General features: G+C 48.0%; 1 protein-coding gene across 4 annotated transcripts in view; it reads left to right on the top strand.

The window, feature by feature from the left end:
- Positions 1–16194, top strand: part of LOC120895374 (protein catecholamines up-like) — an 82044-nt gene that overhangs the window by 7697 nt on the left and 58153 nt on the right. For 2 of the 4 annotated variants that reach the window (XM_040298679.1, XM_040298683.1), the window contains exons 2-3: positions 1233–3540; positions 9744–10133. In XM_040298679.1, the coding sequence (XP_040154613.1) occupies positions 9986–10133 (148 nt within the window). In that variant the 5' untranslated portion in view covers positions 1233–3540; positions 9744–9985. The remainder of the gene's footprint in view (positions 1–1232; positions 3541–9743; positions 10134–16194) is intronic. The other 2 variants (XM_040298680.1, XM_040298681.1) reach the window with 2 other exon arrangements.

Raw genomic sequence — 16194 nt, forward strand, 5'->3', positions numbered from 1 at the left:
ATTAGCGAAATCAGGCACAAGGACTCACCGTACACATGTACGCCCCCCACACACACCATGCAAGATGAATCCAAATGTTGTGCGTTGTTGCGCAAAGGAGCAGAGTTCAAGAATTGGGCATACAGGGGGGTGCAGTAGTGCAGCAGTAGTGTGCTGAGGTAGTGGTAATTTTCTCTTCACCTTCAGTGGCGAGCGGTTTAACAAAACTTTGGCGAACGTGTATAGCGAGCATTTATTTTGTACAGTTTATGTGATGGCGAACATGCTTAACTAATTTTACGCATGAATTTGGTGGAAAAGGTAATCGAAAATTGTTTTGAGAAGATGTTTTGCACCCCTTTGTTCATTGGAAGTTTATTGAATTGGAGAGAAGCAGGGAAGGAGTCCAATATCCGTGCTGTTTCATCCCTTTTTTTACATTTATATTAAATTGTGGTAGAACTAGAAGTTCATCAGACTTCTTTTGTTTACTTATACCTACATCTCCCGACGAAGAGCGTTTCATTTGAAAGAATATTCTATTAAATAGTTCTTTGATAAAGTGTTGCTCTAGAATCGACCTAGAAAGTTCAGTCATCTATCAGTGTTTGTATTTGTTTAGATATTTTCGACAAACAACTGCTCCACGTTTGATGTTTCAACATGTTTGACAGTTTTCTTAGAGCATCTTTATATGCCACCATAGGTTCGTCGTTTGTTGAATACGTAAGACTGCATAGCAGCGCCTAAGGGAAGATCGTAATACCGGGAACATCATAGCCTCGTAGCTTACGGGTTATGTCTGTGCATTATATTCCTGTCACATCGAAAGATAAAGTGCTATGCAAAAAAAAAAACTAAACTAAACAAAAACAAGTGAACCTCGCTCTACCCATAACCTACTTGCCGTTTACAGCTGAACTGGTTCGGGATTCGAGCTGAACCATAATTTGCACCGGACAGACGCCGACCATTCTTTACTGGGCAGGGCGTGTTTACCACCCCAACTTTCACTACGCTTTTCGAGTGAAATGAAATGCATATGTGGGGCACCGAGCGTTTTGAGCGTTAAAATCATGGTATCTAGTTAATATACGTGTAAAACGTTTTTTTCTTCTATAAATACGACTAATAGAAAAAAAGAACCATCTATCTTGTGGTGTGGCACACAACCTTCTCCATTAATCTTGTACCGCTCACGTCCGTTCCGCTTATCTCATCGCCACCTTTGATTCGTTTCACTTTCGTTGCAGCTGCCGCTCTACTGCCGAACAACCATCCTCCGGCGCAATGACGCATCCCGCGAGGTGACCTTCCGAATCTTTCGAATAATTTCTTGGATTCGGCCGGATCGCTTATCTCGTCACCCCCCCTCCCTTCGCGGGAAGCAATTTTTGCGTGTTGGTGCCGCAGTTTTTTGCTGAGCCCAGGTTCGAACATTCCGACCAGGGAAGCTGGACACACAACACTCCACGCTTTCCACGTCCGCCGTCCACCAGACACAATAGGGTGAGAAAATCGATTGAAATCCCGTAATCCCCGTGCGTAATCCCCCTTGCGGTGCACACATTGCACTGCCAGCTGGTGGGGCTGGTGCGACCCATCCACTAATCGACAGCCCAGCGACACAGCCACAGGGCAAACAATTGTGTGTAACTTCGGCGCATCTTCCCGTCCGGCCCCATCTGCTGCCACCATTCAACCGACCGAGGGTGCTGGGTTGTCTATAATTAGACGAAAATAAGGGTGCATCCAACCACTCAGTGCTCCAACTCCACCCAAAGTGCGGAACTTCCCCTTCGTGTCCCGCGTGCGATGCACTCAGCTCAAGCCAGAATGGAATGTGTGCGCGCGCGTTTGATGTGCTCTAGTAAATTAGCTGAATAGAACCTTACAGCTTCCAGTGGACCTCCCTCGCCGGTCGTCCCCGCACGGTTCTCCATCTTTGCTGAGCTTCGTGAGGTCTTTGTGCGTGCGTGCTTGTGTGTGTTGGATGGTTGACCGTGGTCGGTCGATTTAGCTTTTCACAACAAGTCAAACAACTGCTGGCGGCAGTACAGGAAGGAGAGAGGCTGTCGAACTGCGAGCTCGCGCCCGTTTACACGGACGGTCCCTCCCCTATTGTTGTGCTTGTGCTGCTCCAAAACGACAAACAAAAGCTCGGGCCCGCCACAAGCCGAGACGAAATCTCGACCCCCCGTGTACGGATCAGTGCTTGGACAGTGGTCCACCGATGCGGTAGTACATTTGGCGTACCGGTCTGCTGTAGTTCCGCGCTTTGTTGCGACGGTTTTATAATACTTTTTTCGGTGAAGTTTGCAGCAAGTGTATTACGCGGAACCCCGATTGATCGATAGAAAATACTCGGGAGGTGTATCTCTTAAGTAACAAGGGCAAGACAAAGTGTTTCGGAAGACTCCTTTTCTGTGAGCCGATGGCGGTGCGATGAAAAATGATGCGGTACAGTACGGTGTGTTATCAGCAACCAGTTCGTAGCTGTTGCTATTGGTGCTAGTCTGCAGCACAGTGGACGGAGCTGGGCCCGCGTGCGATCGCTCCAAAGTGCTAGAAACAAAGCGGCCAACGTGCACAAAGTTCGAATCGTAATCTGTTTGGAGGCAAAGCGATTGAAGACTTGCGCTTGCATCTTCACTGTCACTGTCACAGGGCGCGTCTTGCGAGGTCTGCCTGATTGGCGATCGGTTGTCCGTTGGTGGCTCGTAGCTTTGTAGATTATCAGTCAAGCCCGCAGTGTGTGTGTGTGTGTTTTGGTGTGTTATCAGGGTCTCGAGGGTCTCTCCATCTCTCACTCTTGTTCGTGGCGGTGAAGGAAAGGGCCGATAGTGCGAGGGCTAACTAACAAGTAATCCACGGAAAGGTTCGCTTAGGAAAAGGCTGACCAGAGCGCTCAAACGCGTAGCTCGGCCGTCCGTGTAACAGTGAAAATAGGAAGCAGCAGTGTTGTGGCAGTGCATCGAAGAGGAGTGCTACTTCCACGCCTTCCCTCGCTCTGTCGCTCTGGGAGCATTAAGAAAAGAAAGTGCAAAAGAGTGCCGGGAAGGTACAGCAAATTGCAGCCCAAGAGTGGATGAAAGTGGAACCCGAACCCGAAGTGTGAGCCTGCAAGGTGCTGCAGCGACAGCATCCAGCCCCGGAGGAAGTGGTAGTGATTGCACTGCTGATCTTATCTCGACCGTGTGTGCGTGTTTGTTTGTGTGTGTGAGCATTTTGTTTCATCATTGTTTATGTTGGTTTTACTCTCATGCTAGTAGTTTTACCACTTCTTCGTGTGCTACTAAGTGTTTGCGTCAGCCAGGCCTCAAGGAGGGCATTAGTGGCTGCTTAACGAATGTTTACATAGTACACACAACTTTAGCTTATGTGTGTGTGTGTGTTTCCCCTCATTTAGGGTGAATAGATTTCCGGTTCCGTCACTTCAAAAAAGTGTGTTTGTTTTTTTTTGTCCAACAGTGAGAAAAGGCCACGAATAGCCTACGAGACCGGAAACGGGATCGGCAAACTTCAGAGCTGGCAGTGAGTGCGTTCGGGCCCTGCAGTTCGGTAAGTAGTGTGACCGTTGCGTTTAGTGAAGAGGGCAGAGGGAAGTGGAGAGAAAGGTGTAAAAGAACTGGCAAACGATCACTATGGCCTAAGTATTACACAATCCTTTCTAGTGATCGTACACTTCTCGGTGAGCTTATTGGCATTAGATTACGAAAGAAAGATACTAAAGTGTATGTCAACAACACGAACGTCTGTCTATTGTGCATATGATGGAGCAACTGATGTGATAGTCTTTCGTCGGACTGCCTGTTCTTTACATATAATATATAAATTTAATCTGCTCGCATCCGTGATCCCGTCGACACGCGGTAACGTACTTGCTAACGAACTGGAACCGCTGGGAGCAATGTTTTGCCCTCCAGTCGCTAATTGATTGATCCTTGTACTCGCGATGGGCAAACAAACAAACCGAGAGCACGGCACCGAGAGCGAAGAGTTAAATAATGCTATAATCTACTGACGGTCACTGGAAACTTCCCCCTTCCGCCAGATAAGGCGAGATTATGTCGTACTCGGCCGCCAGCACTAACTACGCATTGATGTTACGCATCGGTTATGCGATATGCGGTGGCCAGTGGTAACTAGTGGCCCCTTCTCTGTCTCCTACTTGACATACTCGAGGAGCGAGATTAGAAAACTGTAACACACTACCTCTCTGTTCATCCATCAAAAGTCATTCCGTTCCTGTATTTGTAAGCGGTTTGCAAGTTGTTTGTTTACGGATCGTCGCATCAGCTTCCTGGCCTGATCCTGGCATGTGGGTATTTTCTTTCTAATCGTTCTGACAGTTAACTTGACAAGGACGTCAAACCGATCGCGTGACCAGTGGCCGCGAGATCGCGCGAGTTGCTGCGAAGGGGGAAAGAAATTACAACCATTTAAAAGCTATCATAATACGCAATAAACATACAAACCAGGGAGCGATAAGGCGCGACGGTGAGGGTTGGAAAGCGTGTTTGTATGTGTGTATTTAGTGCACCCGCAGCATTATGCTACCTTCGAACAGCGGGTGCTACACCAGCCCATTGCACCAGCACCCCACGCTCTCGTGATCGAATTTGAATTCGTGCTCGTGCTGGAACAGGTTGCTCTTGAAGCGTGCTTCCCCCTCCCCCCCTCCGTTTGACTCAAACTCCTTTCGCGCACGGGTTGCATTTGGCTGCGTAGGAAGCGGCTGTGCGAGCGCGCGCGCCCGTGTTGCATGCGTCGTGCGTGTTATACGGTGCGAGTACGGTGCACTTTTGGTTTGGTGGCGCAATTTTCAATATTTTCGAAAGTGATTTCACCTCGGCTTCCGGTCCTGGCGCTAACGAGGTGATATACGTGCGGTGTGGTAGTGTGTTTGTGTATGTGTGCAGCTTTCAGGCTGTTCGGTATGGAAAAAGACTGCATGCAAAACAGGACGGCGAGAGAGAGAGAGAGATTGAGAGTGACCATAGCGCCTATGCCCGTTTCGATTGAGGACAGACAGAACTTGACAGTGGAAAGGTGACCGGAGTAAAGTGTGTCGCTAGAATATATATATGTCGGTTGCAATTACGGCCCGGAGGCCACCTTCAATTTCACTTTTGACAGTGATAAAGCGTGACCGACTAGACCCGCCAGCGGAGGTAGATCGTTTGTTTTTTTTTTGGTAGTTTCATTAAGCGTGCCCAGGTTTGACAGGTTGATTGAACGTTCGGCTATGCGCCTTATTAGACATGCATCATTTCGAGCAAAACACCGCGCTGATGCGAGCAAAAGAAATGAAACTACCTTATGCATATGAATGAAACCTCTCAAGCTAATCGGACACTGTAAACTCAGCTGGGAAAACCCGAAACGTATAAAATAATCATATCCCAGGCCCTCCATTGCCCACTAATGTGCATTGAGCGAACGCGAAGCAGAAAAAATGTAAAACAAAATCATAACCAGTTCCGATTAGGAAAGTACGCACCTTTCTCTGTGGCTGCGTGCGGTGTTTGCCATCCCTACTAACTGGCGTCCCACACCGCCATTGCTGCCAAACACCACGTATTGAGCAATCAAAGGCAGCACGAGAGATGTCGCCATCAGGTCGCGATCGGGCCCAGCAATCTTTCAATTGGTTGGAGGAGGTTGCAGCAGAAAAAAAGACGCTTCCGGTTCGACGGTCCTAAGACCCGGACGAGTTCAAGGCTGAGATTGTTTTCGCTGCTCTTTGGACGTAGAATGGTTGTGAAATTGTGTGGCCGACCGGTTTCTGACATAGTGTTGGTCTACCTCGGTGGGAGTGGCAGTGTCGATAAGGTACAAATTTGCCCTGTTGACAGTGTCCTGGCCAAACCCGTTTTTGGGACTTGTGAGCTACGGAAAGATTGGCGAAGATTCGATGACAAAGAGCAAAGATATAAGTGCTCTTACGGGATGGATACGGATACGATCGAGTAGGAAGTTACGAGTGCATTATTCGAAACAAATTGACGCTTTCGTGCGGAGGCTAATGCACATGGTTTGTTCTTACATCTAACGTAGTGTCTTATTCTGGGTATTCCTCCAATCTGAGTGCTGTAATAACTCAGCAACCGTACATTATACTTTGCTTGTTTTGTCTTCCAAACCGCGCGAGAACGATCGTGACGGTCGATCCTGCCGCGCCGATCGGTTGCCGTGGTTCCCGCTCCGTCGAGGCTCCATTAGCTGTCAGCAGCGATAGACACTAAGCGGCCTGTTCTCGGTGTTCATCACTCATCGTGTCGTTGAAATCGGCACCGGCTAATGATGATGATTTTCAAGCTGTTTGGCATACACAGGTGTGTTTATCTTGCCCGATGATTTGCACGTTGAGCGGGATGCAAACTGTGAGACGTTGAACCGAACTGTGTCGTTGCTAGCTCCAATCTAGTGGATGGATGTGCGGGTAGATGTCTGTGGATGTATTTGAAGAAAGTGACATGAGATATGATAATAGCGGTGATTAAACGGGACCTGCACGAAGCTGTGTCCTATTGCTTTTGAGGAAGTATTTTTCATTTGAATTCTGATCATGAATTGTCTATGAAAACTTTAGAAACAAAGTAACATTGTAAGTGCTAAGTTTCAACGCTATATACGACAGAAAAAAACTTGCATCTAGATGAGACTCGAACAAACGAAAGGCGTTCTGTTACAGCCGTACTGAGATGACTTGTGGCAATTTGCGCTAAAGCGATAAAAGGTTACCAACCTATAAATCGTGTGATGGACCGTTTGTCACCGTCGTCAGCCTTTGCTTGTCCATGTCTAAGTTATGCGCCGACCGTTTTGGGATGTCGGTGAAGATAATATCTCCACCGCTTGTTTTAGACAGTCGTAAACCTGCCACACCACCTGGGCCATCTAGGTGGCAGCAATAAAAGGTTGTGACATGCCGCTTACGCTGACCCTTCGCAGAGCATCGTTAAGCAAGAGCCCAAGGACCTAGAAGTGGGTTACGAACAATCTAGCACACAATGTGATCCATCATTTTCATCCTCAGCGTTAAGGCGGTGGGTAAAAAGGAAAAGGGGAAAAAAGGAAACCTACAGCACTGATCCCTGCACAGACATGATCATTAAAATGTTGCTCGGTGGAAACAGAAAATTGCAGCCTTTCGTCGCGCGGCTGAAGATATTTCGCATGTCTGGGCTGGGTGTTTAGCGCACTCGAGGACGGTATACGTCGAAGGGACAGAATTGACAGTCAATTTTAAAGCTGGGCTGTACTTTTTGTGCCGTTGTCGATGGGTTGGGTGTTGCAACATGGTTGGGTCGATTAAAATCGGTTCAACAATGCGCCAGACGGGCGTTGTCGTTGACGTTCACCTGCTCGTCGTCACCACAGCCCTGACGCAATGAGGCGGCGTGTAAATGATCGATTGTTTAAGAGTGGAGGCGCGATTTTCATGAACCGAACCAAACCAGCGTGCGTTACTTCACCTTGCCTAGCTGGTGTGCCTTCTGCCTTCCTGCCTAGGACAGACGTTTGCATAATGAAGATGTAGCCGGCGTCAGGCCGAACCTGACCTGTAAGACAAGTCGTAATGTGTTGGCACCGTGAGGTAGCTAGCACGAAGTCTACTCAAGTCATAGTACGGAATAAAGTCGGTTTGAAACACGAAATAACTGTCTCTGTCCCACTTTATCGCATCGATGATGCTCTAGTCAGGTTTAATCGAAGCGAAATAATGGATTGTTACACATTCGCACGTGCGAATCGAGAGAATGAGTCGGAGATACGCTTCAGCTGATAAGATTCGCTTGTGGAATGCTTGTGCTTGAGGGGCGGTAGCAGCACTTAGTGGCTCGTGTTGGATTTTACAAGCCTTTTATTAGCATAGTTAACTTGCGGCTTCAATTCCCATACAAAAAAAAAAGACTATGATTAGTGCGAGAAAAATGTGCTGTGATGGTGCTGGCTGCGATTAACTTAACAAAATAACGCCAGCCGATCATCAAATCGCAGAAAAGGAGTTGCGATTGATTGATGCGTCAGGAGTAAAGTTTTCAACTCCTTTACGTTAAATGTGGCTCGTTGGCTGACTGCCATGCTGCTCCGTAAGCTTGCATAATGACAAACGCATCGTTACGTGTCGAACGGGCATAGCTTGCTACTTACGCATTAGGGCAAAGAGGGGTATTCGAACCTTTCGTATCAGATGTGTGCATTTTTAATTATTTCACCATGCGCTAACCCAATTTGGGAAATCGGAGCTAGTGACGATAAAGATCATCATTTTATTGATGTCATTCGTATCCTCAGTTAGCCCAGCGGCCGAGTGTGTTGAAATCAATGCTGATCGCCGATAGCCGTCGGTTTGTATTAACTTTTTGGCTTGATATGAGATGACTCCATTTGACACAGTTTTAGTTGAATAATCAAAGTAGAAGTTTGATTTTTTTGTTATCATTAAACCATTTTAAAATATGGAATTAGATTTTGAAACAAGAACTTTTAAAACACATACAACTAAAAGCATTAATATGAAAAATAGGAACAACAATGTTGAAAGTTACTTGCTTTTGAAATGTTAATGATCTTAGAAGCAACATTTTCTCTGATATATGATTTATAATCATAGGAAACAAAAATTGTTTTTCCATTATTTTACTTACATCTAGATATACTACAACTGTTAGTTTTTGTTTGATAGGAAGCTCATTAGATGCAACTTTGCATACATCAGCAGTAAACTAACGTCACTGTCGCTTAGAATATCCGCTAGCACATCCAACTCTCCCGGAAGCTTCGGCGAGACAAATTGGTGTCGGAAATGTAGGCGCTGTATGTATTACAATCAGCAGTTAACCGAGCACAGTGTACCGTTGAACCTTCTCATGGTTTTAATTAACAGCACTATCGTTAGTTTCATCGCCAAAGTACGGCGAGACACACGGGCAGGCTTTTAGCACCGCTCGCCGCCGCCTCCGTTCGACACGCCGTTGATCAATCTATCTCGATCCACACTACCGGCTGCTCCACCGCAGCAACCTCCACGGTTTTAGTAGCGTTTCGCACTTGTTCGCGCTCTTTGTGTGTGGTGAAGAAGCGACGCTCAGGTTCCCTTGCCATTCCATGTACACCTCCTCCTCATCCCTTCAGTAGAACTTCTATGCAAAACATGGCCGTGCATGGGAAGGGAGTCGCACAAATAATCAGCAGCTCCGCTCTCGCTCTACCTCTCTCCCACTCGCCCCCCGGACTCCGGTCGGATCCGTTTGCTTGGCGCAATCTTTCGCAATGGCTCTTCGACATTTGAACAGCCAGCCAAGGACACACGAGCGTGCGCACAGGGGGCGAACGCTTCGATATAGCGGCACTCAGATCTTGGCCCAATGGCAGAGGCGAGATCCGTACGGTTCTATGTCGTCAGTGTCTAGCAGCTGGCAGTACATTCATCTTGCCCGAACAGGCTAGAACATTGAGGGCGCAGGTGTGTTGCAGGAAGTGTTCGTCCGCACTGAACGCACCACGTTGACGTTGATTATCGTTAGCGGCTGGTGGGTTTTGGATAGTTCTCGAAATCCTTGAATCTCGCATCGTGCAAGAAAGGAGTGTGCGTGTGTGTGTGCGTGATGCTTCTAACGATCGGCGGCAAGTTGTCTTGACCGTCTGAGGAGTTGGGAAGAAGTTAGCGTTTCTTGTTCGGGTACAGCTAGGAGTTGCAAAAGCAAAAAAGCCGGCATTAATCACACTCTTCTTCTCTTCCCGCTGTCTTACAGGTTTCGTTTTATGCCGGTTCGAGTACAGGTGTGAGGCAAAATCTTCCGGAAGATCCGGCCCGGATTACGTGAGCCACGAGGTGACATTTTGGAAGGTATTCTCTTCGCACCGTGTGCGGCTATGCTAATAGTGAACAGTGTGGAAAGTTGTTGAACAAAAAGCCAAGCAAAACAGGGTTTGCGACGCGACGATATCATCCACCCAGCAGCCGAGCGACACACTCGGCACATAATACGGAATTATGTTAAACTGTACCGATCTCGCCTGCGTCCTGCACCATCACCATTTCTACGCCCATCTGCATCATCTGAAGCACCATCTGCAGGATGACCACGATCATCACCATGGGCATCACGGGCACGAGAGTCACGACCATCACCATGAAGCAGGTAGGTTGCCCATTTGCTTCTCAGTCGTTTGATGCTGCTGCTCGGACGGGAGGGATGGTAGTGATGTCCGCGCGAAACGGTCACGTTCGGGACGTTATAATCGTAAACTACACTCCGGCAGGGGCGTATGGAGGGGCTGCTGAACACTGAAAACCAGTTCACGAGCGGTGTCCACCACGGGGAAAGGTTAAAAGGTTCTGTTCTGAGAATGTGAGCGGTAGGAATGCGTAATTTTTTGGGTTTTTATTTGTTGCCGACGGAGCACACATTTGCATCCAACTCTCTTGAGATGTCTGCATAAATGCCATAACATCTGGAATAAGCTATTTTAAGCTTCGCCGACCAGTTGGAAATGGTTCTATTAACATATTCCAAGCTCGAGAACAGCTCCACAGGTAAACACGGTTGAGGAATATTACTATCAAAAAGTATTTTTATATGTAAATCTACTACCAACCTACCCACATCATTCCAAAGCAACCGCGGAGACGGCTTAGTGGCAGCGACCGCAATATTTTATGATGCACTTGTCCTAGTTTTAGCGCTGCGCTCGTACAATGTCACTCGATGTACCTCGAAGGGGGTCGGATTTTTATGCTTGCTTAAGTGCTGAAGCCCATGCAGGTCATGCCTCTTTTTGAGCCAAGACAAGATTGTGGCTTATGTAAGACTTATGGGTTGTCAGTGTTAAGCTGTGACTGGCACTGAATTATGCTTACCCCTGGTGTAATGTTAACACCCCTCAAAAAAAAAACATAAACAAAGACAAAACGTATGAGGGCTGATAGTTGCAGCCAATTCATTATTGTAAGCAGTGCTATTTCCATTCCTCTCCACTCACCCGGTCTATATAGGACTGTCTCTTTTTTTCGCAAGATAAAATGAAAGACGTACTATCGATTTAATTTCGCTATCATTATAGCACCTCTGCACTGAGTTTACAGATGAGAAGACAGAACAAAAAAGATGTCAGGTGTTTGAAAAGAGCTCAATTTGTGTAATGGTACCTGTAACTGTTAATTTACTTTTAAGTAGGCCCTAATGGACATTACACTTTCTAACTCATCAATGAACTGCTTTTTAAACTGACGCTCGTTAACATTTTTATGTACAATTACGACCCAATGAGCAATTGTAGGTAGAACGGGAACTGCTACAGAGCAATCTAAGGCTTCTTCCTTTTTTTTTGCTCTACTCTTACTACAAGCAACTCTATTGCTATCTAAATTTACCTGCCATTAGAGTTAGAATGCTATGTTTCCTAATCGACATACCTTAAGGGAACGCGTTTGCAACCGCTGAGGTGGAAAATAATGATCAATAGCAAGATCGCTCCTACAGGTTGTTTAAGCCCTAGAGGAGCTAATTGCATGATGGTGCGACTGGCTGGACGTTCTCGATGCAGCTCGGTGTGCAGTTTTACAATCACACCATTGGCACTATCTTCCGATGGCATCGAAAGATGCCGGAGGAGAGTTGGAATGAATAGAACATTAGGAAATAGATCGATAAAGTGAAGGAGATTGATAAATCAAGTAATTGCAAATTGCCAACAATAAGTATGCTGGAGTCCATTTGTCACGTACAAGTGCTTTGCCTCTCTTTACAGTTAAGCACCTGTCACTTATCGTGTCTACCAATCTAAGCGTACAACTCTCGGTTTCATTTCTCAACACTTGTGGCGAAGCTGCTCTTCAAACAACGGCAAGATATACCTGAAGGATCGTTTTAACAGGCTGCTATAGTTTGCGTGGCATGCTTTGTTTTACTGCCAACTTATCTTACGCAACCTGAACCGGTTCTTGGTCTGGCCGGGCACGGGAAGGGTTGCAGTAGCCTTTGACCGGTACGTGTCCTCCTATGTTGCCAAAATAAATGCGTCCCTGTTGGGCTGTTTGGTGCAGGCAGCAAAACCTGTCCCGGGAGTGGCGGGATTGCACAGCCAAGCGCATTGTGTATACGTGATCTGTGTGCAAAATCGCAGCAGCAGTAGCAGCAGCACGGGTGTCCGGCGATGCGGAACGAAATAAGGTTAATGACTAGCTGGCCAGCACTCGGTGACCCAGATGAACTCGTTTGCCGTTTCGATCGATGCGTTTGTGCGACCCCCTAGGGCAATGAATCAGTTCGATTCAATAAGAAAGAGGGCGAAGAAGGCGCGATAGCATTGGGAGAGATTAAGCAATTGAAGCTGTCGCTAGAAGCGAAATATAAACCCCATCAGTTTGGATTGCAATGCCAACTGAGATTATCGATCGAGCCTATCGACTTTAGAATTGGCCGACACTCGCCAATCCTCAACAATTCTTTGCAATTTCGTGTGATTATGTTTTGCATCACTCTCGCCATGCACCGATCGTTGGATGCGATCATTTGCCATTCCAAATTGCTGTTTGCCAAAACCACCCGGGCGCCCCAGTTACGGAACCCAAACGGCGCGTGGCCTTCGTGGGGTTTTGGGTTTCCGATCGCGGCGAGCCACCAATTCTGACCAACTTTGCGATCGCTGCGTTTTGGATTAGTTCCGCCGAACGCCGCTATGTGGATCGGTGGTTGCGCAAATCCAGCAAGCAATCCGGTTTGCAACGGTGTCGAGCGCGTCGAGGTGTGCAATATCTCGCTCGTTGGAATGGGTGGGTTTTTTGTTTTGGTGAGAAGCGGAAGTGACTCCATCCAGTACGGCGGAAACTCTTGCAGTTAGAATGACATTCTTTCTGCCAAGTTTCTGTGGTTTGCTTCCGTGAACGAAATGCAGACACGGCCGCAGAAGTTCGGAAAGCCGATACGCCGAGTGCGAGATCGATTTAGTTCCGTACACCACGTTAGACCGTTCTCAAATCATTAAGACGCTTGTATGACCTCTTAGTAGTCGTGGAGTTAGAAGTAGTAAAAATGATAAATGCATTAGGTTTTTGATTAGAGAGTCGTCCCACACTTGTTTGTATGAGAGGAATGAATGTTTTGTCTAGCTTTCCTAAAACCTTGCATAGGGCATCAAAAATGGTGCCCAAAGAAGCTGTACAGTACACACAGTGAACTTGCTAGCTAGGCCTTCTGCGACCTTGGTAAGTTCATCAGTTGGCAAACAAAACGTGGCAATGAAAAGTCTCCCGTGTAGGTTTAAATATCCGACACCCTCTGTACGCTATGCTCGAACGTACACATTTGTGAACGTATACACACACACACACACTCATACAGCCACTCCTAAGCACAGTCATGTTTACATAGGGTCTTGGCTGGCACGATGGTTTCTCATCTTTATCTCATCTCTCTGACTTGACTGACTGTGCAAATAGGCAGGTCCAGCGTTGATATGGTGTGCTTGTACGTGAAACTGACCAACGCGCACTGATCGTGATAGCGACGCGCCCGATAAACTTGGGTGACTTTGGCCATCAGTGCGCGCCCTACACAGGTTCAAGGAAATGAGGGAAGTTATTCAGACGTCAGACGTCCGTATCTTACACCCTAGTTAGATATTAGAGGACCGGCAGGTCGCGCGGGTGCACTTCCGATTAGGCCCGGTCCCAGACACGGAGCTGGAAAAGTAATTAAACGAAGCGTAACATCCAATTATGGGATGGACCCGGGGCGTGCCTTAGCAATGTTGAGGTGCAAGGAACTGGTTGCTGAATAGGCTCTGGACCGCCTCGGGCAATTTTGCTGGAATCAATATTAGTAGAGGTTTCATACACACTTATGTTGGTCATATTGAAGGTTAATTGATGATGGAAACCTGCCAAGATTTGAAGAATTTTCACAGTTCCCCACTGTTACACAGACACCAAACGACGACATCCTTAAAGGGATGTCGATTTATTTTGCCAAGGTCTTTCAGTTTGGTTTGGCTTTCGGTTTTTGGAAGAATCTCGTTAAGCGCAACAGGAAAGACAAGTTTTGTGGTCCCCCACCCTAGGTTCGCGCCCAGCAATTGGTGAAATTGTAGCCCGCCTGCGGTAGACCAGTTGCGTCACCGTTTGTCTGAACTGAAGGCAACCAAAACAAAAAATCCAAGTTATCAGGTCAGGTCACTTGGTTTCTGGACAACCAGTTTTCAGTGCCTCAACACGCCTCTTTTGTATTTTGCCGACACCAATTTGGTCAGTTTCTTTGTGTGTGTGTGTGTTTTTTTGCTGTAGTAAAGCATATCCAGGAATCTTGGTTTGCTCGGAATGGATAAGGAAGGAAGGATCAGGTCTTGCCGAGAGATCTCAATGTACAATTCCATACAAGGTTTGTAGGGTAGTAAGAGTAGGCTTTTTTTTGTTCTTTCTTTACTTCCACTGCACTTTTGCTCACCGAGACCAGCGTGAACCACCAGCCCCGGACGACCTCGGTGACACACGGCTTTTCGGCTGTTCGGTTTTTGGTCGAGCCTTTTTGTGCTGCTCCCTGACATTTGACACGGCGCTTACGAAATGCAATTAATGTGTAAGGTTGCTTCACTTTACCACTGGATGTATTGTGCCTGCTCAGCGCTAGCTGCTGATTAGTGGGCAAAAATGGCTATTTTCGTTATTATTCGACTTACTTCCACACATCCCGAGGTGGACCTTGCAAAAGATTCGTAACAGTAACCGAATGCACACACCTGTTTTACCCGCACCAGCATGCGTTTGGGCAACGGACTATCTCTGCCGTGCAATACGCTTTGACCGCAGCGCTGGAGAACACGGGGCACGCACTTCGACAGTGCCCGGGCGGAACTGGATGTCCTTCAGTCACACGTTCACAACGTGAGCGGAGAGAGAACCCCCGCGGGGAGGGCAGCACAAAATGGCGGTCCGGTCGTTCAAGATCAAACCGGCGTTGAACGGGGCAGATCGGTTAACCTCTGGCCCCCCCATTTTGCGAAGTGCGTAGTCCTGTCGCGTCAAAGCGTTTAACGCGCGATGTGTCACGAGACCTGTGCACCTCCGCGGGCCTGTGAATGCTGTGTTGTGCCGTTCACAACGCCACGCCAACCGGGTCTCCGGTTCGGCAGTTCGCGGCACACCATACAAATACACGCTCCGCGCCTCGCAGGTGTGTCAGGCTGCGGCCGTGTAGGTCAAACGTCAGCTTCTCACTGGATGTATACTGTTGCGCTTGCCGTTGCGCCGTGCCCTTCGTTACGGCGCACCGACAAACGCTTGCCGCATCATCCCTGCTGCTCGGCGGCACATCCTAGGGGACAACTGGCGAAGGTGTGAAGGTTTGATGTGGCTGGAATGGTACGGGTTGGGGAGGACTTAAGCGCAAGCAACAGTGGTTGAACCCGTTGCGCGGACGGAAGTTTGGACCCGATGATCGACTGTGTTCTAGAAGCGCAAAAGGTCACGCTGGGGTGCACTGGCGCACGGCCGTGTGTGATGCATGATGTGGGAGCAAAGCAGCACCGCAAACACACACCCAAGCCAGGATCTGCGTACGGTGGCTCTCGTCGGTATCGCGAGTCGAGACGTTCGGTCTCGGCCGGACAGCGTCCGGCTTGCCCTCAGTATTCTTGCAACCGGAGCGCACGGAGGACGCACGCGTTTTGCGTGCGTGTAGAACAGTTTTGAACGAAACCGCGTGTGTAACGATCGTGCACTGTACGATACGGCACTGCACCACCGACGCAGGGCAGCTGGGGTGAACTGTGTGAACTTTAGTGTTTAAGTGTGTTTGTGTATCGGACGGAAGTAAAATCAGCATATTGGCCACCTAGCGTACGGCTTTACTAGCGTGCATGCCCTTAGCCGTAAAATGGGGTGGTGGTGGTCAGCTAGCCCGCCCAGAGGGTGGTGAATGTTGTCCGAGCTTATCAATCAAACGGAAGCTTTCGTAACCTTGACGGAGGTGGAGCGAAGGCAGCACGCCCGGGGCAGACCGAGAGAGAGAGAAAGAGAAGAAAACGAAAACGCTCGAACGGGGCGTGAGGCAGCGTGGGAGCTTCAGTCGATTAACAAGCCATTAAGCAGGGACGGTGCTGCGGAGTGCGATTTGAATCGATAAAACCGAACCCCATGAATCGCGCCCGTCGTGTAGTGCTTTCTTCCGGCTTGAGGGCCGTGCCGTGATGTAAATGTTCACGATT

Source organism: Anopheles arabiensis, chromosome 2, assembly GCF_016920715.1.
Source record: "Anopheles arabiensis isolate DONGOLA chromosome 2, AaraD3, whole genome shotgun sequence".
Classification (NCBI taxonomy): Eukaryota; Metazoa; Arthropoda; class Insecta; order Diptera; family Culicidae; genus Anopheles; species Anopheles arabiensis.